Here is a 22,704-nt window from a genome sequence, read left to right on the forward strand (position 1 = left end):
CCTTAAAGTGATGGGAGAAAGCTAATGGAGAATTCCAGGAGAACACTCTGCCAGTAGAAAGCTGGTGGAGATGGCACTGCTAACTCCTGTGTCAGCCTTCCCCACACTCTGGGCTAAAGGGACCAGGGGAGAGGTGAGGAGGACGGGACAGAGAGGGAGGGAGATGGGCAGAATGGAGCTCTACTATCATAGGGAACCTTATGCTAGCAGCATAAATTAGGGATGCCCCTGTGTAGCCATAACTTGTTCCAGGTCAGACAGCCCCGAATCAGGGAACTGCAACCAGTTAACTGAGCTCCACATCAAACCCCAACTCCTACCTCAGAGTAGAGAATTATGGTAATTGATTCTGCTACTAACCACTGTGTTACCTGGAGCAACAACACAAATCTCTATATCTCACTTTACCAAGCTGTAAAATGGGGAATATAATGACACTTATACAAATAAGTAGCATCTTTCATTTTTAAAAGCTCTTACCTGTAGTTTTATGTCCAGCTTTGACATGCAGACTTCCACTGAGGGTTGATAAAGATACTAACAGGCAAGGTTTATTTGGGTGTGGCGTGGTTTCCATAGAAACAACCATTTGAGCAGTCTGAATGGAAATCTTTTGAAAACAGGAAACAACTCTCCACAAGTTTTCTTGGACTGAAGTCATTTTCTCTCCATTAGCACTTACTGCAGGTTGAGAATCTTTTCTAATGGAACATTCGGGTGCTGATATGTCATCCTTGATTGGAATGCTATTGGCTGAAGAATCAGCCTCTTTGCTAGTCTCATAGTCATTCGTCCTTATGATTTTCTTCAGGAAATGATTTATTTGATCAAGTTTGACAAAGCTCAAGTTTGCTTTCAAAGGCTTTGATATAGCCACATTTATGTCAGCTGCAGAAAAGATTTGAGAGAGACAAAAACATTATCAATTACTCATTTAATGGAAAAAATAATTACCATTTATTTGAAATATGGAGGGAGAATGCTATTTCTCTGGCTGATTTTGACATTTCAATAAAATTACTAAAAACAGTGATCACTGTTTGAATGGAAGAAATTTAACACAATCTTATTTTCTTGTTTCTGTTCAGGGATCATCACAGCCTTATGAAAAGACATAGACAAACTCCAGTGTGTAGGAGGGTAAATACATAAATCTGTGTGCATCATACTGAAAATATATATTCCTCGTTCCCTTGAGTTTTTGTCAAGCAACTCTAGTGGTACTGTATATAAACTCTAAAGCTGACAGTGGAAATTTTCACCACACTTAAATTGATGGATAATGTGTATACTTTTTTGGTTTTCTACTCAGTGGTTATATCATACTGTTTTAAATGTATTTTGTGCTTAAATGTGAACAGTAAAGCAAACCTAAAAAATTAGTTATGCTCAATCTCTGCTTTGGGGAAACAGTCAGGACAGAAATAATGTAACCTTTTATAAATATTTCCCCGCTCTGTTAAATCTTCTTGGTACTTCCTGTGAAATTATATTGATACTTCCTGGTTTAATTAAAATATCTCAAAATGCATTATTTTGAGAAATCACAATAAAATGAATTTCATGGGTTGCAATGACATTTCTAATAGTTGTGATGTTATATTCCCGCAAAGTACCAAGACGATTGTGTAGGTGGGCAGCAGAATTTTTTGGTTAGTTAAATCTTATTTTTATGCTGCTGAACACTTCTCAGAGCCAGTGAGTTGGGGCTTTCAGCACAGAAATCCAGGTTTAACTCAGTTTTTATTGTCCCGGCCACACTATAAGAAAGACAGGGGGCAATGGATGTGGTTTAATTAAAACAGCACTTTACCCACTTAAAATATGTGGGAATACCCAACAACAAACCACACAGTGCAGGCCATCAATATTTCCTTAATTGTTTCCCCTTACTTTCAGCCCTCCCCCACCCAACCTGATTCCATGTAATCTATTGCTGGGACCCTGCTGCCCTCCCCTCATATAAGGATTAAGGGGGCTAGAAAAAAGGAGGGAGTTGGCTTCCCACTGTACAAGACATTAGGAGCCCTGAACCCACTTCCCCACCTCCTTTAAGAGATACTTTCCTCTAAATCCCCTTCCAATCCATTCCCCCCCCCCCCGATAACTATATCCCTTCCATAATGAGGACCTGCACTGAGCATCTGCCAAATTTTTTAGTTATTACATTGTGACATCATAACCTATTTCCTCTGTGCCACCCCACCATGTCCCAGACCAGCTGTGGGGAAAGCAAAAAAACCCACCCCATCTTGGGCAGTCTGGCAGTGAGGGAAAAATTCCTTTCCAGCCCCCAAGTAAAAAGGTGACTAGCATAATGCCCACAGCAGATCATGAGAAAACCCAGTTCTACTCCTAATCAGTCTGCGGGAGGGTGGGTGTTGCCAGCCTGATCACAGTGACAGAGGGCTTCTCATCAACTGCCTGGGGTATAAGTAGCCCTCTCCCCCAGGTCATCTGGAAGGGCAGTGTCTCCACACACATACCTGGTCCAGCTACTTCCTGTTCCTCCCTGCCCATCCAGGTAATTTCCCCCCTTCCTCATCTTTTGTACTAATTGAAGAGTAAGCCCCTTGTAGGGGCAACAACCCCTTTTCATCCAGTCAGCCAGACAAGAAGCCACTGCACACAGTCTCTGTGAGTACATTTTTGCTTTGGGGTTCAGCTTTCATTCGGTAATGAAGAATGAAAAATTGTAGTTGCCTTTTTAAGGAAAAAAGGGTTTTTCCCCCCCTTCTGTACAGTTCTTTTCAGTTACAGAGCACAATTTGTGATCACTTTCATTCATGCAACTCAGCTGTCTGAAATGTTCACAACAAAATACAAAACTGCCTAATTTTAGGTTTTGTTACAAGTTCATGTTGCAGACAGTTTGTTGAAAGGTTCACATAGGTTGATAAACCTTTAAATCAAAGTTGGGCCAAGTTTCAAGTTTGAAATGACCAGCTTGTTCTTTTAAGGCAAAATCATTTGAGATTTGTGGTTTATCCAGATGAACTCAGCTCTTCTGCTTCTCAGGCAATATGAAACTTTTTACCTCAAGGGTTAAGGGCAGCAAGATTAGATCCTTACACCACAATTCAGAAAATCACACAAGCACACACTTAAGTTTACCATTGATTTCAACAGGCTTAAGTACAAGCTTAAAAGTTTTCCTGAATCAGGACCTTAGTCTCTAAAAGTAAAATTAGGGTTATTTTCCTACAATGACAGGACATAAACTTGCTAATGGGAAGGTCAGACTTCCATTATATCTTTAAGGAAACAAATGTGGAATTTGGAATAAAGGCTTCCTGGAAAAATGTTATTAATGCTTCATTGGCAGCAGTTAGCTGTAAGTTACAGTTGAAAAACTATTTTAATCATAAAACTTACCATTTTAATTAATACCTTTCTGAAAAATTTTCCTTTTGTGGTGAAACTTTCCATGTTGAATTGAAAAGTGTTACACTAGCTAAGACAGGTAAATAACAGAAAGGCCCATATATAGGCTAAAAGGATGGGCAGAAAATAACAAAATAAGTAACAACTTGAAATAAACTGAGAAAGAAGGGCATGGAAAGTCACAGAGGTCCAGATTTTAAAAAGTATTTAGGTGTACTGCACTCAGCGTTGCAATGCCTAACAGACTTAGGAGCCTAAATCCCAATTTTAAAAGGGATTTAGGCATTAGAATCCTAAATCCCCTTTAAAATTGAGATGTAGGCTCCTAAATCAGTTAGGCATTGCAACAATGAGTACAGCAGCACCTAAAAGCAATACCTTTAAAAGTCTGGGCCTAAGACTAAATCTCTCTGATTTTCTCCAGGACTCACCATCCCAAATAAACAAGGAAACATTTAAAAAAGTAAAAAATCTATTAGTAAAATTTTCAAAAGCGCCCAAATTCCCAAGTCCTACTGGGATTTGGCTTCCTAAATCACCTAGATGTTTTGGAAAACCATACCTGTTAGACCATCTTTATACATCAATGAAGTTGCACTGAAGGACCAGATTCAAAATATTGGTTGGTGTTGCTTCACAGTTAAGCATGAGAGAAACTAAACTGGAGGCAAGACATCTTATTTTTCAAGAGCATATTTGACTACTGATGCTTTCCTGCAGCAATATATTCTACTTCTGCAGACAGCAAGAATAAATACATCCTAATATACATGTTCCACAGGAGAGGTGACAAGATAAAATCCTAGAGTATTCTGCATGAGAGAGCCTTAAAGGACAGATGAGTAATTGCCCAGTAGTACTCTCTTGGGATCTCTCAGACAGAGAAAGATATAGGGATAGATTAGTCAGAGAGATTGGACTGAGGTGCACTTGCAGAGCTGAGCAGAGAAACTTGCACAGCACCTGTCTCATTATGTCTGTATTTAATTAGTGCTATTAGTCACTTGCTTTCATAAACCTTGGATTCATCCAAAAAGCAATTAAAAAAAAAAGTTAGCACTAAAACACAGGAGCAACACAAGCCAGGGTAAGTGGATGGCTTCCCTGTTTTCCACACTGAAACTGTGTGTGTCACACAGTAAAAAATGTTGTCATGCCTGATAACTTGGCAAATTTTATATCAGGTTATTATTATACATTGAATCAGGCTTAACAGAAATTGGTGGGTCAGCCAAAAGCATAACTGCAGAAAATTTAACGTTGCAGCCTTTATTGCAAATATTTTAACAATCTCATAATGACAAAATTATGCAACAAGATTCTTTGGCATTTTAAGTAAAACATAAAAAATAAAAATAAAACTGAGCAATCCACATTATTTTATTGTTTGCCGGGTTTTATACTTTCTCCTTAACACTGTGAAAGGAACATTAACCTTCACTCTGAGAAAAATTTGTTTAAGTGATGGACAGAATATATATCAGTGGAGATTGGTGACATTTTACAGCAGCAGATAAAGATCATAATGGGTGAAATTTTCAACCCCTTACTTGGCCCCTTCATACCAGGTAAAAGGGCCACTAAAAACCATGGATACAGGTGGGAAAGAATTCCCCAGGTTCAAGAACTAAGACAGACAGCTACAGACTATATTTTGAGGACACCTTCACAAGCCATGGAATACAGGTGGGAAGGGCATGGCGGGGGTAGGGCCACAGCATGTAGCACAGAAGAGATTCTGGACAGTGTTGCTGTCTACAGGCAGGCGGACACATGGGTTGCAGTAATTTAGGCAGTCCTTCAGAGTTATCTAAATTACACTAGAATCAGGATGGAGCAAAGGTGGCTTATAGCTACGTTAGCTGTCTCCTGAAGGGCAAATTCTCTGCCCTGCAGCATGGAATGAGATTCAAAACAGGATAGGCAATTCCCACCCCATCCTCATCTGAGGAGCTTCCACTGCAAATAAATAATAAAGGGATCCTTAACAAACTGGGATAAAGTGGACTATTCCAAATTACATAACTACATATGAATAAACTGTATTAGAGGATCTCATGGAAAAATATTTTCTTCCAGTGAAAAGTGCATGTAATTAATCTGCTTTCCTGTTTGCTGTAATTCTCTCTCCATTCCCTTGCCACATATCTTTAGATTACCAAGTGAATCCAGTTCTGTCAGTTATTAGTTTCTAATTACCCTTCACAACTTTCTGAACAGCTACTAGGAAACAGAATGATGAAATGACTATTGAGTTAAAAGGAGATTAGACAAACATAAATAAATTACACTTATTATATGCTCCCACCACACCAGGAGATGACTTAACAGTGAAAGGAAAAGAATCACATTGCAATAATGAAATCAGAGAGGGAATTCGGATCCCAGAGGCGATTCTATGGAGTTTATGTTAACGTATACCTTGTGGGGGACCAAAAATCAACTGGAATAGTTTCCTGAAAATTATTTCCAGCTATTTTCTCATTTAAAATGTTCCAACTTCACTTGACCCATTAGTCATCATATTACTTACATTTATTATGTATTTTGAAATATATTACAAAAAACCCAATGGATTCAATATGGCCTGTTTTAACAAAATCATAACGTCTATAAAAGAAAATGTATAACCAGCACTCTGAAAATTCTGTCTGAAACAATTTCTTCCTTTGTCATTTCATTATTAAAGGTGTACCAAAAATAGGTACAGACTTACAGCACTGTGACTATTTTTTCTCTCTATGAAATATTTACGGATGCTCTGTGTTGATGTCTTTTTATACCATGAATTAGGGGTGACTGTGTAATTCAAAAGTGGCAGAGCCATGAATGAGTTGTGTTGGTCAACCCCAGTGAGTGGAATGAAAAATTCTACACATACATGGACCAGTCTGTTAAAATAATACCAGGCAATATTGTATTTCTTCTTCTGCTTAGGTTTCAGAGTAACAGCCATGTTAATCTGTATTCACAAAAAGAAAAGGAGTACTTGTGGCACCTTAGAGACTAACCAGTTTATTTGAGCATCTTTTTTCTCCTGCTTAGCATTTCAAAGTTTGATTTTTTTGGTCAGTTTTCTCAGCAGTAGGTTGTGCCATTTCCAATAGAGCCTAACCTAGAATCCATGGCTAAGTTAGTTACTGGATGACTGTTTGAAATGCTGGGAAAGTGACAGAACCATGACTATTTGCTTTTGGTAGATATGAAATATAAATATATCTTAAAATTGAAAATATATGACTTACATACTTCAGTTCTGAAAATATTAATATTTATACATGTTGTATTATCCTTACCAATTACTGTGGAGATGACGGCAATATACTTTAACTTGTAATGCCTAGGTATCTGACAGATAGGTTTTGCCATTACAAAGTCTACATTTGCCACAGTTATATCTGATGTACTACATTGTTTCCCTATACTTCGAATAGGAAAAAAGTGCCTCATCCTGCAAGGTGCTAAGTACCCTAAGCTCCTGTTGAAGTCAATGGGCTTGATCCTGAGAAGTGCCAGAATTGAAAATATAATAGGTCATTCTTTCTATTAATTTATATAGGGCCTACAGTGTGCTCGGCTCTATATATTTAATTTGGTGAATCAGAAAAGAAACCTCATGAGAAGGCAAAATGAAAAATATGGGTGTAAAAAAGTCATAGATCTCATAAGTATAGGATCTTTTCAAAGAGCAGTAGTGAGAGGGAAGGAGAAAGGAAAATGTGTTCTTTGCTGGGAATTTATTTTCTTAGACTCAGAGTATCCCATGATTTTAAATGGATATTTCCCTCTCTCCCAGAGGATTGGCGGAAGACCAGCCCTTTTACCCAGCTGGGACACAGGACTATCTCTTCTGAGTATTTTGCAGAACACCACCTTTCAGAGCTGTAAAATACTAAACTTCTTCATAACCACAAGATTTAATCCTACTATAAAGAAAACGGATGTCTGTCTGGAATAGAGCTTTCAACTATTAGGACTGGAGAAGCACCTTAACTCTTCTAAGAAATAGTTATCTGATGGAGGGTTAGATTGTGGGAAGTGTTTGGTTCCACATGATACCAGCATAACTTCTAGCTAGCTGCATTAGAAATCTTAGTGGGGTTTCTAACATTAGATGAATTGTTTTGTAATCTTCCTCAGTTTCTCTTTCAAAATGAAGACACTTTCCTCAATTGTGTCTAATGTGACCCACCAGAAGTTGTAGTCTTTGTATTTGAAAAATGTGTCTTTTTCTTTGTTTTCCATAAAGCCATATTTCTACAGCTGCTGCCATAACTGGGCCCCTTTTCTTTCTTGAGGGTGATCTGATGAGCAATGGGTAGAGGTTGGTTCCCATTCTAGGAAGCCTATTGTTAAAGACACTCTGTGAGGGTGACGGACTGAAAGGCAGGGTCCTGTACTGAAAGCGTCTCCTGTAGTTTCAGAAGCATATATACTTATGTTGACATACCATAATAACAGGGGGTCATGCATCTATCAATGACAGAAAATTCAGAAGGAGTAGGGATTCTATTTAAAGTCTACATAATGCATTTAGATTTCCAGGTGAACACATTGAGCAATTCAAGATCCAAGATGGCTTGCACACATCTTGGTTCCTTTCAAGAACCACAAAGAATATTGAGTAGATTCCACAGGATCAGTCATTTGATAGGAGAGGTTTTATGGCCAAATGTGAAGTAGATACGAGATGAGTTGTTTGTCCTTCCTGAATTCTTTAATTTTGGAGATGTCAAACATCTTTCTTTCAGGGCACTGGATCAGTTCTATAAAATCGCACATCTCTGCAGAAGCCCTCTCATGTGGACTGCCTCCTTTGGATGGGGTTCCCCCAAATCATGCTGTGGATTTGGGGATGCTAGATATTGCAGAACTGTAGTCTGGGCATGGGAGGAAAATCCAGATCAATCTATTACATATCCTCTTCCTGATTCATAGTCTTCTTCAGAACTTAGAAGACTGGTGGGCACAAACTGTCTGTTTCTAGACAACTGCTTTAGAACATGCCTACACGAGCACTTATGCTGGCAAAACTTTTGTTGCTCAGGGGTGTTCCCCACCGCGAGACGTAAGTTGTGCCGGCATAAGCGCTCATGTGCACATCGCTATTTTGGTGGGAGATGTTCTCCCACTGACATGGCTACTGCCAGTCACTGAGCTGCTTTTATTATGTTGACAGGAGAGCTCTCTCCCATCGCATAATGAGGCTACATGAGCACTCTTACACCAGCACAGCTGTATTGATACAGTTGTGCCGCTGTAAGCTTGTTAGTGTAGACATGGCCTTAGTCTCTTATAAAATCAAAGCAATGTAGAGCTGGAAGAGACCTTGATAGGTCATCTAGTCCAGCCCCTGTGTTGAGGCAGGACCAAATATACCTACACCATTCCTGAAAGGTGCGTTTGTCTAACCTGTCCTTAAAAACCTCCAGTGACAGGGATTCCACAACCTCCCTTGGAGGCCCAGTCCAATACTTCACTATCTTATAGTTAGAAAGCTTTTCCTAATATTGAACTTAAATCTCCCTTGCTGCAGATTAAGCAGATGACTTGTTATCCTACCTTCAGTAAGCACAATTGATCACCATCCTCTTAGTAACAGCCTTTTACATATTTGAATACTGCTATCAGATCCCCCTTCAGTTGTCTTTTCTCATTTTAACCTTTCCTCATAGGTGAGGTTTTCTAAACCTTTCATCGTTTTTGTTGCTCTCCACAGGACTCTCTCCAATTTGTCCATATTTTCCTAAAGTGAGGCATCAGGAACTGGACACAGTACTATAGCTGAGGCCTCACTAGTACCAAGAAGAGTGAGACAATTAACTCCTATGTCTTACATACAACACTCGTGTTAATACGCCGCACAATGATATTAGCCTTTTTTGCAACTGCATCACATTGTTCATTCATATGCAATTTGTAATCCACTATAATCCTCAAATCTTTTTCGGCAGTATTATTGTCCATCCAGTTATATTTTGTATCTCTGCATTTGATTTTTCCTTTGTAAGTGTAGGATTTGGCACTTGTCTTTATTGAACATCATTATTTTGATTTCAGACTAATCCTCCAATTTATCAAAGTCATTTTGAATTCTAATTCAGTCCTCCAAAGTCCTAGCAACCCCTCCCATATTGGTGTCACCCACACATTTTATAAGCATACTCTTCACTCCAATATTCAAGTCATTAATGAAAATATTGAACAGTACCAAACCCAGGACAGACCCCTGCACGACCCCACTAGATACACCCTCCCAGTTTGACAGCGAACCGTTGATAACTACTCTTTGAATATAGTTTTAGAACCAGTTTTGCCGATTTATCATAATTTCATAGAGCACGTATCCCTAGTTTGGTTTATGACAATGTCAGGTGGGATTGTGTCAAAAGCCTTACTAAAATCAAGATATAGTACACCTCCATTTCCCATACTATTCAATAGGGTAGTAAACCTGTCAAAGAAGGAAATTAGGTTGATTTAGCATGATTTGTTCTTGTGAAATCCATGTTGATGATTACTTATAACTCTATTTTCCTCTAGGTGCTAACAAACTGACTGTTTAATAATTTGTTCCAATATCTTTCCAGGTGTATAATTTCCTGGGTCCTCTTTGTTCTTTCCTTTAAAGACAGACATTCTGTTTTCCCTTCTCCAGGTCTCTGAGATCTCACTTACCTTCTCTGAGTTCTCAAAGATAATTGCTAATGGTTTTGAGATTGTTTCAGCTAGTTCCTTAAGTACCCTAGTGTGAACTCCATGAGGCCCTGCTCACTTGAATAGATCTAACTTATCTAAATATTTTAAATAACCTATTCTTTCCCTATTTTGTCTTGCATTCTCCCCCTCCTCCTTTGTGTTAAGTATCTGGTCACAATTTACCTTCTAAATGAAGACTGAAGCAAAATAGGCATTAAACACATCAGTCTTCTAGATGTTATCCCTTATTAGCTCTCCTTTCACGCTAAGTAGAGCCCCCTGCACTTTCCTTCATCTTTCTCCTACTCCTAATGTATTCCCAGAACCTCTTCACCTTGTCTTTTATGTTCCTTGCTCATTTGGTGCCTTACCTTTCTGATGTTGCCTTACATGTTTGTCTAGTCTTTTGAATTCAACCATAGCAATTTGTCCATGTTTCCATTTTTTTAATAGGATTCTTTTTTGATTTTCAGGTCATTAAAGAGCTCCTAATGCAGCCAAATTGGCCTCTTACTATTTTTCCTATCTTTCCTTTGCATCAGGACAGTTTGCTGTTGTGCCTGAGCAATCTTTCCCTTAGATTTTCTGTCCATGGGACCTTACCTACCTGTTCTCTGAGTTTGTTAAAATCTGCTTTTTTGAAGTCCATTGCCTTTATTCTGCTGCTTTCACTCCTTCCTTTTAATAGAATCATGAAATTTATCATTTCACAATCACTTTCACACAGATTGTCCTCAACCTTCAGATTTGCAACCAATTCCTCCCTGTTGATCAGAATAAAGTCTAATATGGCTGTCCTCCTGGTTATTTCCCAAAACAAAAAGTTGTTACCAATACATTCCAAGAACTTACTGGATATTTTGTGTTTTGCCATATTACTTTTCCAACAGATATCTGGGCAGTTAAAATCCCTAGGTGTTGGCCTGTCACTTGAAAGAACTGCCCACGGACAGAGAGAGTTCACAGGTGCAGTTCACACCTGAACCATATGTAACACTTTCCTTAACATAATCTTAAAAGAAGCAGGAGGGGGAAATATTTGCCTTGGGTTTCTTTGTCTTTCTTACCTTGATCCAAATTGGGAATGGGGAGCTAATGACAATTTATGAAGCCTCTTCTAGCTTTTGGATTTCTTTTATTAGAGACTCTTATGATGCTGGACCAGTGACAAATGTGAGCAGTGCAATGACTAGTCTTTTCTTCACCTTTATTTTGAGAAGATTCAAGGCTTGCAATTCAGACATTTCCTCATTACTAAAGAGCCACTCTGAATACAAATCAGAATTGTCTTTACCATCCTCAGATTTCCTTTGTTAACACTTTTTATGTTGGGAAGGGATAGGCTCTGGGGAGCAGAATGAGACTCATGGGCAGGATTTTTTTCCCTATTGTTTGTCCTATTGACAGACTAAGGCTCCTGTTTATTGAGGATGGTGGAACTGGATCCTGGTCACTTTAACAGTCCATCCTGACTACTGTCAAGGGAAACCTAGGCAGGATAGGAGGCACAGGAGGAGCATGGTTTCCCCAGACAGCAGGGGTAGTATAGTTCCTTGTTTGTGGAGACATAAGCTGCTTGCTTCCCCAGGGAGACAAGCAGTCATGGCACTACTTCTGGTGGCACTCATATTAACTGGTTAGTGGGCATTTGGGGGAGTGGTGAGAACACACATAGTCACTTCCTGTTGCAGCTGTACTGGAATCTGGGGCAGGGCTGGTTTTAGAGGGGAAATGGCAGCATGACTGAGGTTGTCCGAGAAGCTACTATAGTTAGAAACAACTGCATAGGAGGTGTTGCTAAGACTCTGAACTAATACAGATATTTTCTCCACAGTCTGCTTTCAAGTTGCCTCTGCTGCTCCCTCCTGCTTTGGATCCTGCTTGAAAAGGGATGGGAGAGCAGTACTGGTGCCTGCTCAGCCATCTCAGCATGGCCTTTGCCCCATGCACTGGCTGCAATGTGGAATCTTCCCCATAGTCATTATGGGGGGCACCAGCACTCCATACATGTCTGGAATCTTACTGTCACTGGGTATTCCGACAGGACTGTGATGGGGTGTTCACCCCACACTTGCCCTGAAGGGGTTAATGTAGACTAAGAAGGGGGCCACAGACAGTCCACAACTAAGGGGAATCGGGTGGCTTAAGTAACCCCCTGACTGGGATTGGGGCAAATAATGAGGGAGCCCAATTGAGGAGGAACGAGCTGGACTGGGTTTATAAAATGGGAAGTTGGCCATAGAGAAGAGTCTGCAAGGTAGCAGTCTGCGGTCATTCTCTGCGACAAGGGAGGTGTGTTTGAAGCTGTAGAAGCAAGTAACCTACAATTGCTTCCTGGGAGAAGGGAGCTATGGGGCTGGCAAGTGAAGGAGGGAGAGCCAGAAGGTAAGGACAGGCTCAGGGAACAGGCAGTAAAGATCAAGGATGGAACAGATTTGGGCTGCTGACTAGAGGGTCCCTGAGCTGGAACCCAGAGTAAGGGGTGGGCCCGAGTTCCTCTACCAGACACTGAGGAAGTGGCACCATAGGGACAGTGAGTGAGAAGACTTTGATACCCTGGAAAGGGAAATATGTATCGTGACCTGGCAGAAGGGCCAAGTCACAAAGAAGGAGCACCTAGAGTCACAGAGACCGAGAGAGAGAGTGCCAGCAGGGCGTGCAGCGAGCAGCAGAAAAGGGCCTCAGACCTGGAAAGAGGTAATCCCCAGAGAGGCCAGGAGGAGCCACCACCTGCAGTGAGTGGACCACGTGATAAGAATAAACAAGCCAGGCCCTCTGTGTCAGGATATACATGAGCACACAATGCATCTCTTGGCCTTGGTTTTCCTTTCTTCTCCTTGTCTGCCATCCTGATGATGGGACAGGAAAATACATCAGAAAACCTCAATCCCAAAGTTCCAAACATTTGCAGATTTTCTTTAACAAATCCAATATTCCCAAAAAAAACTGGGTAAGGAAAATGTTTTAGTTAAGATGCCTGAAAAAGCTCGGTCATAAACAGATATCTGTAGCTATTGCTTTGGGTGGAGGGAAATATGGGTGGTCTATACTCCAGCCAGAACAAAAGGTTTACTCTGCCTCCAATCACCAACGGAGAAGCCCCACTATGACGATAAAGGAACATGAGGGGAAAATGTAAGAAGATGAGAGAGAATGGAAAGAAGAACGGAGAAAAGAGGGGAAGAAGTGAGGAATTCTCCATGGAGAGCCACTGAAATAAACATGAAGGGAGAGGAGACAAGCAAACAACGAAACAGAAAAAAAAATAATGCTTAGGTTTAGGATTTTATTTCAGATTTCACCAGAGCCTTCAAAGGGCATTTTGGCTCCCTGATGCTCTGGCTATATATATTTCATATGAGCCCTGATATACCTGATCAGCCTGGATCCCAGGAAGTCCTCCCTTTCTAGGGGCTCCTAAGATCTAGAAAAGCCAATCACATGGGGTCTGGTCAAATCTGGCATCTGGAGCACTACATTTTGTTTAATCATGTGTCACCCTTGAACATGCCTCCGCCACATAGAACTCAGATCTTTAGCCAGTCAAAATGTTTAGATGGTTCATCAGCGGATGCCTTTACAAGAGAATGACTCCTCTTTTAATCTCCAATTTTGATTCAGGCTTTGGCATCTATGGAAGACTTGGAAGCCAAACACCTAAGGAGTTTTTTCATGCTTCGCAGGAGTTCTTTAGGAAAAGGTCTCCCAGGACTTAATGCAGGAGCATGCTGTGAAGCAGTGTCTTATGGTCATTTTGGGCCCTTTCTGAGAGGACCTTGTAGCCGTCATAGGCATTAAGAGCCTTTTCCTGAGGCTCAAAAAGCATTTTTATGCCTATCTGAAACAAGGATATTCCAAGGCAAGAGAAATGCATCGTCAGCCTAATTATTTTAAGATGGATCAGCCTAATGGCAGTGTGGTGTTCAAAATAATGGATGGGGCTGTAGGGAGTAAGTACCTTCCCCCCATCCTCCGCTTCTCTGCAAGTCAATCATATTTACAAAGTGGAAAACTGTGTTCAGGAGTGTCACAGGAAAGCCTTTTGGGGAGAGATTTGTGAGGAGAAGGGGACACCCTTTTCTCTCTTCCCCCTTTTAGAGAAATAACTTAAAAATTGGGACACATGACAGAAAAGATGAAGGTAGGAGAAAACAGTATTTATTCTCCCTGTCGTCCATTCACTGCTCCTTCCCAGCCCCAATACCTCACCCCCTCCGGTCTAGCTCTATCCTAACATCTGCTTCTTATCACCGTGACAAAACCAATTTATTCCCTCCTGCGTTAACCCTGCAACTCAACCCATTCCACTCCCGGTTCAGAATTTCCCCACTTCCTTCCAACCCAACTGCACAGAAACACCCTCCCACACACACCTGTCCCCAAAGTGGAAAACCCCTTCTCTTCTTACTTAGCCTTGGTAGCTCAGAACCATCCCCCTTAATTCTGAACACCTACTGTGTGTGCACACACACCGCTCTAAACTTAGAAAATCCATCCCCAGGCTCAGAATCCTTCCTTCTCCAACCTGACACTAGCCAGTACTAGCACCAGTATCAGGAAACACCCCCTTACTTGTTGCTGGGACTGAAGAATCAAGAGCAGAACCAATAATGTGGATTGTGACTTCAGGGAACCATATACTCTTAATTAGCACTACAAAAGCCTACATTCCTGGTCTCTCTCTCCTCTCTCTTCTGCCTGTAGTTCATGTGTTGCAGGGACTCCAGGGGCTGCATAGATGATCTATGGAATATTGATACTGAATTGTACATGCCTCTAGCTGCCAACTACTTTTCAAAAATGTTTCAGGTGCTATGTGACTAGGCAAATAACTACAGTTGATGTCTGTGGAGGCATCATCATGAAGGCGAACAGTAATTAAGTATTAATATTCCCTTTTTACAGATGCGGAAATTGAGGCACAAAGAGGTTTAGTAATTTGCTTAAGGTTACCCAGCAAATCTGGGGAAGAGCCTGGAAAGGATCCTAGAGCCTGTAATTCAGAGGCCTGGTCTACACTGTGAAAAATCCACATCCCTGAGTGATGCAGTTAAACTGACCTAACCCCTGGTGTAGACAGCACTAGGTCAATAGCAGAATTCTCCCATTGACCTACCTACCACTTCTCGGGCAGGTAGCGCACCTACGCCAATAGGAGACCTTCCCATTGGCATAGGCCGTGTCTTCACTGAAGCACTACAGCAGCGCAGCTGCAGAGGTGCAGCTGCACCGCTGTAGCATTTTAAGAAATAAAAGAATCCTAAGAAAAGAAATAAAGAATCAGCAAAAGGTAAAAGTAGACTTTAAAAGCACGGAAGACACGTCAAAATGATGGAAAAGATATAGAGTAACATTTTCAAAACCATCTACCTGACTTAAGAGCCTGAGTCCCATTTTCAATAGTGACATAGGCATCTAGAAGGCTATGTTTCATTTAAAGTCAGTGGGTCTTAGGCTGCTAAGTACCTAAGCCACTTTTGAACATTTTATCTGCATTATCTTCACACCTCACTGAATCCTTGAATTGTGATTTTTAATAAAAATAACTCTGTCAATAAAAAATAACATGCGCACACTACTATATTTGGCATATTTCTGTTTGTCCTCTTAATCAAATAAATGTCATTTCATGACTACAGTGTCAGTGGTTCAAAACTTGTTTGTAAAAGAACAATGAAAAAAATACCAGAGAGCTCAAATGTTTTTGCAAATGACCCTGAGTTAATTAGAAAAGTCTGCACCCTGGCCAGTTCCCCTTCTCACGTGTCTGCTCTCATTAAATCAAAAAATTCTCATTTCAAAGTTAACAAACACCATGGTTAACAAAACTGTTAAAATGGGATCAAGTGGGCACATTCCTAAGTTTATATATGATGTCATGTTAAGCATCCCACAGCTGAACTTGCAAGAAGTATGAATGATTTTTCAATATATTAAGTATCTGATCTAATGCTAATTTTCTCTCTATAGGCTAACTGTGCTGGGAACAGGTGGCCCTGCTTTCAATTACAGAGGGCTAAGATGCCAGTGTGAGGCCTGGATTAGTTCACCTTCTCACAGGGAATTTGCTTCGGTTGGGAATGGATTTATTATGGCTTCACACATGGAACGGAGCTCATGTCAGTTGAGGGCAGTGACACATCATACGATTCAAATTAACCTGCTGTGGACTGTTCTACAGGGTTGAGATTGTGTATTAAAATGACGACATTTTAAAAACAGTTTGAAAGAAACCAGGATTGCTGAAGTGCAATGGTTCCAATTTGTTCCAACTAATCTATCACCTGCTAGAGATACTATTCTAGTGGATTTCTGGTAGCTGCTATTTACCAGGTTTCTCCAAATCACTGACCTTGCTAATGGGTACAATTGTTGCCTTTTGAGGTAGAATTTTTTTTTTGAAGTGAGGCTTGGGTTTTGTTTTTTTTTAATGTATAACTAGAGGCAAAATATTCATCACAACATACAAGCAATGGAACGGAAAGACAAATAGACAGGCAAACTCAAAAGAAAAATCTTGAACTCTGTTTTATCATTCAGCAGAGGGACTACATCCTATTTCTTAATTTGACTGGATAAAATGTTCTACAGAAAATTATTCCAAATGGCAAAAAATCAAAAAGCTTAATAATTTCATACTTAAACTATCATCTTTCCAAGAAAATGTTAGGGAAAGAGGATTTTGGCACAGAAAAATTTGTGTTTTGCTTACAATTGTACTTTTAAGGCAAATAATAATGTAAGTTATATTTAATAAATTTTTGAAACCTTTTGTAATATATTACATACAGCAAAATTATGTGGGATTTTTGTTCTAAAGTAAGACTTAAAGGGTAGGGATAGCAAGTCATTTAGTAATAAAACAACATGGTCATCTTTATTCTTTGTCTAAGAAGATAATTGCCCAGAAATAATCATCGGTTCAACTGTATCTAATGTAATCCTACATGTGAAGAATTAAATAGTCCAGTATTAGATTTACTATAATAATGGTTGTGCGTGTTGATCTAGCAGGAATTAAAAAAAAATTTTTTTAGATAATTAGTTACTGTAGAAAAGGAAAGAATTGTTTTTTGGGGGTAAAGTTGAGTTCTGTTCCCACTGGCTCAGTGATATATGCTTATTTCTCATAGGATCCTATTACCTAAAATCTGGAAGAAATATCATTTTTCGTTAGTTGCCAAAAATGTACAAAATAATCCACTCATTTGGCAAGAAGTGTATTAATGTATCCTGTTATTCCCATTTAATTGGTGGTTTCCAAGTCTAGCTACTAGCTGTAGTTTTTTTTATCTCTAAGTTAATATAGAGTGACAACCTGGCTTCCTGCATGGTGAAAAAATAAAATTTTTCTATGGAACAACATCTACTTATCTACTTTAGCTGACAAACTGTTTACAATAACTAAAGTTTCATCTAGAGATAGCAAATTTTGGGAACAATTTACAGACTGTTTTCTAACTGCTATACTGCATCATAAGTTATATACGTGTTTGGACTAGTAGAGCTGATGTTTCAAACTCACCTTTCCAAAAATATTTTTCTTAGGAAAAATGTTTTACTTACTAAAAAACATTGAACCTTTGATACATGTACACAAGTATATTCCGCTGTCATTGCAATAGTTATATCCAGGTTTCTGACTGTATTTGCATAACTTTGACAAATGTGCTGAAAAGCAGATCAGCTGTCTTCAATGGCTATCATCTATTGCACTTGTCTATACATCAATTGATTGTAAAATAAATACATAAAATGAACATAAAGTCCTTAAAATATTTATAGTAGTAATATAGTAAGAACATGAGTCTTATAGTATTTGACAAATGCTCATAATAAATCACTAAGTCATTGACAGAATGGTGCAATCTACGTACTACTCCTTCTGACTGAATTTTTAGCAGAGTATTTATTCAATTCATTAATGATATATTGGTTTCCCCTGCTGCCACCAATATCATGTGTTCCTAGGTGGCCTTGCTGAGGCTCTCTGAAGATGACTGCTGACGTTCTTGCCCTTGGCAGATAATCACAGGCTAACTGTGTCTGGCCGCCTGACTGCTTACCATAGGACCACTAAGAAGCCATTCTTCTCCCTCCTGGTGGGTTCAGCTACTTCTCAGGTGCCCAATCACCATAGGTGCTGAAACTAGGGTGACTGGGGGTGCTGTCGCATCCCCTGGCTTGAAGTGGTTTCCATTATATACAGGGTTCACAGTCTGGTCAATGGCTCTTAGCGCCCCCACTATAAAAATTGTTCCAGCACCCCTTCCAACTACGTGTTGGAATGAGTCTTGACTAGGAGGTTTTTATTGTACTGTTGATATTCACATGTTGTTGAATTAAACCACTGCATCTTTTCTTTTCACTAGGTCTGAAACAGCACTTATTGTAGTTGTGTGGTTGTATGCAAGTTTTAAAGGGATCTAGTCAAAGCTCTAACATTGTGGAATGGTAAAGATGATGAAATTATTTGACCAAGCTCTCAGTTGTAACAGGTTGTAAAAACCTGTACTGGAAGGCAGGGATGTTTTGTTGAACCAACCTGAGCCAAAATTCTATGTTAAGATTCAGGGTATTTACTGCTGAGACATGCTTAGAAATGGGTCCAATTGGAACCAGTCAGGTGATAAAAATGTAGCTATGTGTCTTAGGCCAAAAGAGGTCTTGGAGGGAAACAGCCAAGATCTAGAAGGAAACATGCAAAGGTTTATACTGCATTATTGTTTTGGAGTTGCCAATAAAGCCAAAGACCAGGAAGGAGTGAATTTGAACACCGACTCAGGATCTGCCTATATTGCTGAGGATAGAGCAGAAAGAGACTCATCCTATTCCCACCCATAGGCGAGGGAACTAATGGTGTGGGGGGCAAGCCCAGGTTTTGCACAGGATTTTGCTCTGTGCCCAGCTGCTGGCCCAACATGTGGCCCTGTGCCCTGGGGCCCTGCGCCTGGCTCCGGTCCCGGCTGCCGGCCCCATGCCCAGTCGTGGTCCCGGTTGCTGGCCCCACGCCCTGGGCTCCACACCCACCCCCAGCTGTGGCCCTAGCCTTAGCCCCTTACCCTGTCCGTGTCCTCTCATCCCAGAGCCATGGCCCTGCTCCTGACCCCAGCTCTGCAGGGCAGCAAGGGGCGTGGACAGAGGTAAGAGGGGTTGCAGCACTCCCATTCTAAAAAAGCGTTCCAGTGCCACTGTTCACACAATTATATTTGGAGGTAGGAGATTTATTGTCTACTAGGCACATGGGGGAATCACTTAAATCACAGGAAAGTGAAACCCACCAGTAGAAACTGCCAGGGTTTGCTTAGCAGCAACCTCAACTCCATTCCTAAGGAAAGTCTCTAAATTCGGTGTCCTGGCCCTGGCAGACAGAATAGCTCAGGCCGTCTTAGTATTATTTGCATTAAACTGGGCTTCATGGTTATGTAATTTGGTAAAAAGTCTGGCCATTTGTCAGGTGGCCATCTGAAGGAATCCCTTGGTGCAAAAACTATTTCAAATAATGCCTTTAATGGTTTTCCCCTGTATATTTATTTAAAGTTGCCGCTAGGTAGCCTTCTTACAGAGGCCTGAAGATGAGAAGCCTGAGGAGTGGAGATTGGAACTGGGCAGGCAAGGACAACAGGACTGGGACAAGGAGCTCAGGCAAGCAAGAGATGGGACTAGTAAAGGGACAGGTTGGAAGGGATGGGGCAGAAGAGGACAAACTTGGGGACAACAGGCAGAAGAGTTCATGCCCTTTAGAGCACAGTCCTTTTCAGAATGGAAGCCAGGATTACTGAGTCTCACCATTCTCTGCTGTCATACACATCTGTGGCAAAATATGTCTCTCTCCCCTATAGTGCTGCTCCACACAGAGGAAGACAGCCTATTATTGCTATTAGTTACTCTGTTAGCTCAAGCGGCAGAGGTCTGTGTGGTGGATCCAGAAGTTCCAACCCTGCTGATAACCCATGGAGATGTGAACAGGATGCCACATGATGGAATTTCCATTTCTTCAGATTGCGTTTTTAAAATCATGGGAAATTACACATATAAAACCCACACTGAACATTATTAAGGTTGCAAAGTCAGGTAGACAAAAATTAACACATGACAAAATTAAGGTTGCCCGTGCATCTGTATACTGTATGATACCGTCTTTAATTCACACTATCACATACTATTTCTTCCATAAAACTCTTGTCTCATTCAGTGCACAGGATGGATCTGCTCTGGGGATGAATAAGGGATATGTAATAAAGAAGGCTGCTGTCTGTAGGACCCCTGCCTCATTTGTTTCACAAGTTGAGAAGTGTGTATTGAATGAGACAGAGGATTAAAGAAAGAGAAAGGATGCTGTCCTGGTTCAGGCAGCTGGATGCTGTCCTGGAGAACTAGATTCTATTCCTGCCTCGTCCACAGTTCCTGTGTGATGCCAGGCAAGACATTTAAACCAAGCCTTTTTCCGGGGGGTCACTAATTATGTGACTCTCACTATCTAGGTGCCTAACTGGATATCCCGGGGTCTCATTTGCAAAAGTACTGAGCTGACTGCAACTGAAGTCAATGGGAGATGTCCTTTGAACATATAAAATGCTCTATAATGCTAACTAGTCAAAAAAATCAGGTCTTAGATGTCTCAAACAGGGCACCCAAAATTAGTGGAAACTTTTGAACTTAATCTTTCTATGCCTCAGTTTCTCAGTACCTCACAGCGGTGTTGTGAAAGTAAATTCATTAATGTTTGTGAAGTAATTAGCTACTATAGTAATGAGCGCCACAGAAAAGCCCATGAGGACATTAATAATTCTGTCTTCAGAACAGGTTTTAATAATGTGCAGTAAATAAAGCATGGGGGATACACTCCGAACAATGATGAGAAAATAAAATATTGAACAGCTGCTCATTAACTGAGCCATGTCCATTCTGTCTGCTGAATGAGGCAGGGATCCAGTGGAAAAAGTAGAATGTGATCACGTAATTAAAGACTGTAATATAATTCATATGCATAAGGGGGATAAATTAAGGTGTCACAATCAATCTTTGCAAACCTTACTAATGTTCTTTTAACATTACTCCTGGAGGGATTCTGTGTGACTGCATGCCCACAGAAAACATCCTCCCTCCCTGCACACAGAATTCTTGTGCTTCTCTGCTGAAAACTATAGGGAAGCTGGAGGGGAGAGGGTGCATGGGTGCAGTTTTTGGGGAGAGATTGCCCCTCCCAAATAGAGGCGAGGCATGAGGGGGCACATGGGGTTACCTGCCATTGCCCTGCCTCATTTCTGCAAGCGCAGAGTTGCCCAGTGAAGGAGGCTGTGTCTTGGCTCCGCTGACTCTGCAGCTGAACTCCACCTCCTGGGTCCTAGTGCCAGTTGTGCTCCCCTTCTGTGTGCTGGGAGCCTTCTTGTTTTCTGTTCAACAGTGAGTGCCCACGGTGGGATTGGGTAAGGGAGGGTGGGGAAATGAGGAAGGGGGGGTGCGGGGAAGAGGCAGTGGGGAAGGAAGGGAGTGTAATAGGGCAGGGGGAACGGGAATGTGGGAGTGACGGGGGGATGGAGAAAAAAGGGGTAGGGGAATTGCAGGAGGAAGGAGGAACTTGGCATGCGGCATCCCCTCGGCAGCAGCTGGGGCTCCCCTGTTAAGCAGGCCCATCGAACCCTCACACTGACAAGCCCTACCCCCCTACACCTGGACCTCTCCGCCGAGCCCCCCCTCACCCAACCCCCACCCCACTGATCCCCAGCCAGCTGCATCTGGACCCCACCCCATCAAGCTCGACTCCCTCATCAACCAGACCCCCCACTAAGCCCCCCACACTCAGACCCCCTCCCCGCCGAGCTCCATCTCTGCAAATCCAGACAGACACATCCCCATCTCTGACACCCAACCACCTTCACCTGGATCCCCTGCAGAGTCCCATTGCTCCTGCACCAGGAACCCCTCCCCACAAATGAGCTACTGTGCATCCAGATCTCCAACTGATTGCCCCACACCTGGATCCCTCCCACACTAAACCCCTCCACACTTGGATCCTGCTGTCCTGAACTTTCCCACCCACACCTGTTGCAGGGGGGCAGAGCCCCAGGGTGTTTCAGGACAGGCATAGCCCTTGCTCTGTGTGCAGCCTCACTGTTGAGTCCCTGTACCAGAGGAGGTGGGGGCTTCAGGGTGATCTCCTACCTCAATGCAGCCAGTGGCCTGTGCTCCCCACTGCCATACTGGAGCCACATTTATTTACTGACAAAATTTGCAGAATTTTAAAATACTGTGCACATATTTTTTATTTTTTTGGCACAGAATTTTAAATTTTGCAGATATAAATTTTGTATCCACATAGGGCTCTAAACAATTCCTTCCTGGGGTCCAATTTATTGAGTCCCCAGGTGCATGCTAGCCCTCTTGGACCCAAGCCCCAGTTCAGTGTCTTTCTCTCCCAGTAATACAAAGTAATTCAAATCTTCCAAAAACAGAACACAAATGCGCACAGCTGAAACTTCAGCCCAGCTGCAGCTAGGCACAGCCCCACCTCCCTGAAAGGACTGTCTTTCTGCTTCCAAGCACCTCCTGCCTGCAGTTTGTCTTCTTCACAGGCCTTTCCAACTGAGCCTTTGCAGTATTTTCCCTACTTGGTCAGGG

The 22,704-nt window shown here is 41.4% G+C and overlaps 1 protein-coding gene across 1 annotated transcript in view; it reads right to left on the reverse strand.

Moving 5' to 3' along the window:
- Nucleotides 1-22,704, reverse strand: part of VPS13B (vacuolar protein sorting 13 homolog B) — a 928,263-nt gene that overhangs the window by 142,959 nt on the left and 762,600 nt on the right. The window contains exon 36 of the mRNA XM_084621078.1: nt 481-888. Within this exon, the coding sequence (XP_084477204.1) occupies nt 481-888 (408 nt within the window). The remainder of the gene's footprint in view (nt 1-480; nt 889-22,704) is intronic.

This window comes from Lepidochelys olivacea, assembly GCF_965140295.1.
Source record: "Lepidochelys olivacea isolate rLepOli2 genome assembly, chromosome: 2".
NCBI lineage: Eukaryota > Metazoa > Chordata > Testudines > Cheloniidae > Lepidochelys > Lepidochelys olivacea.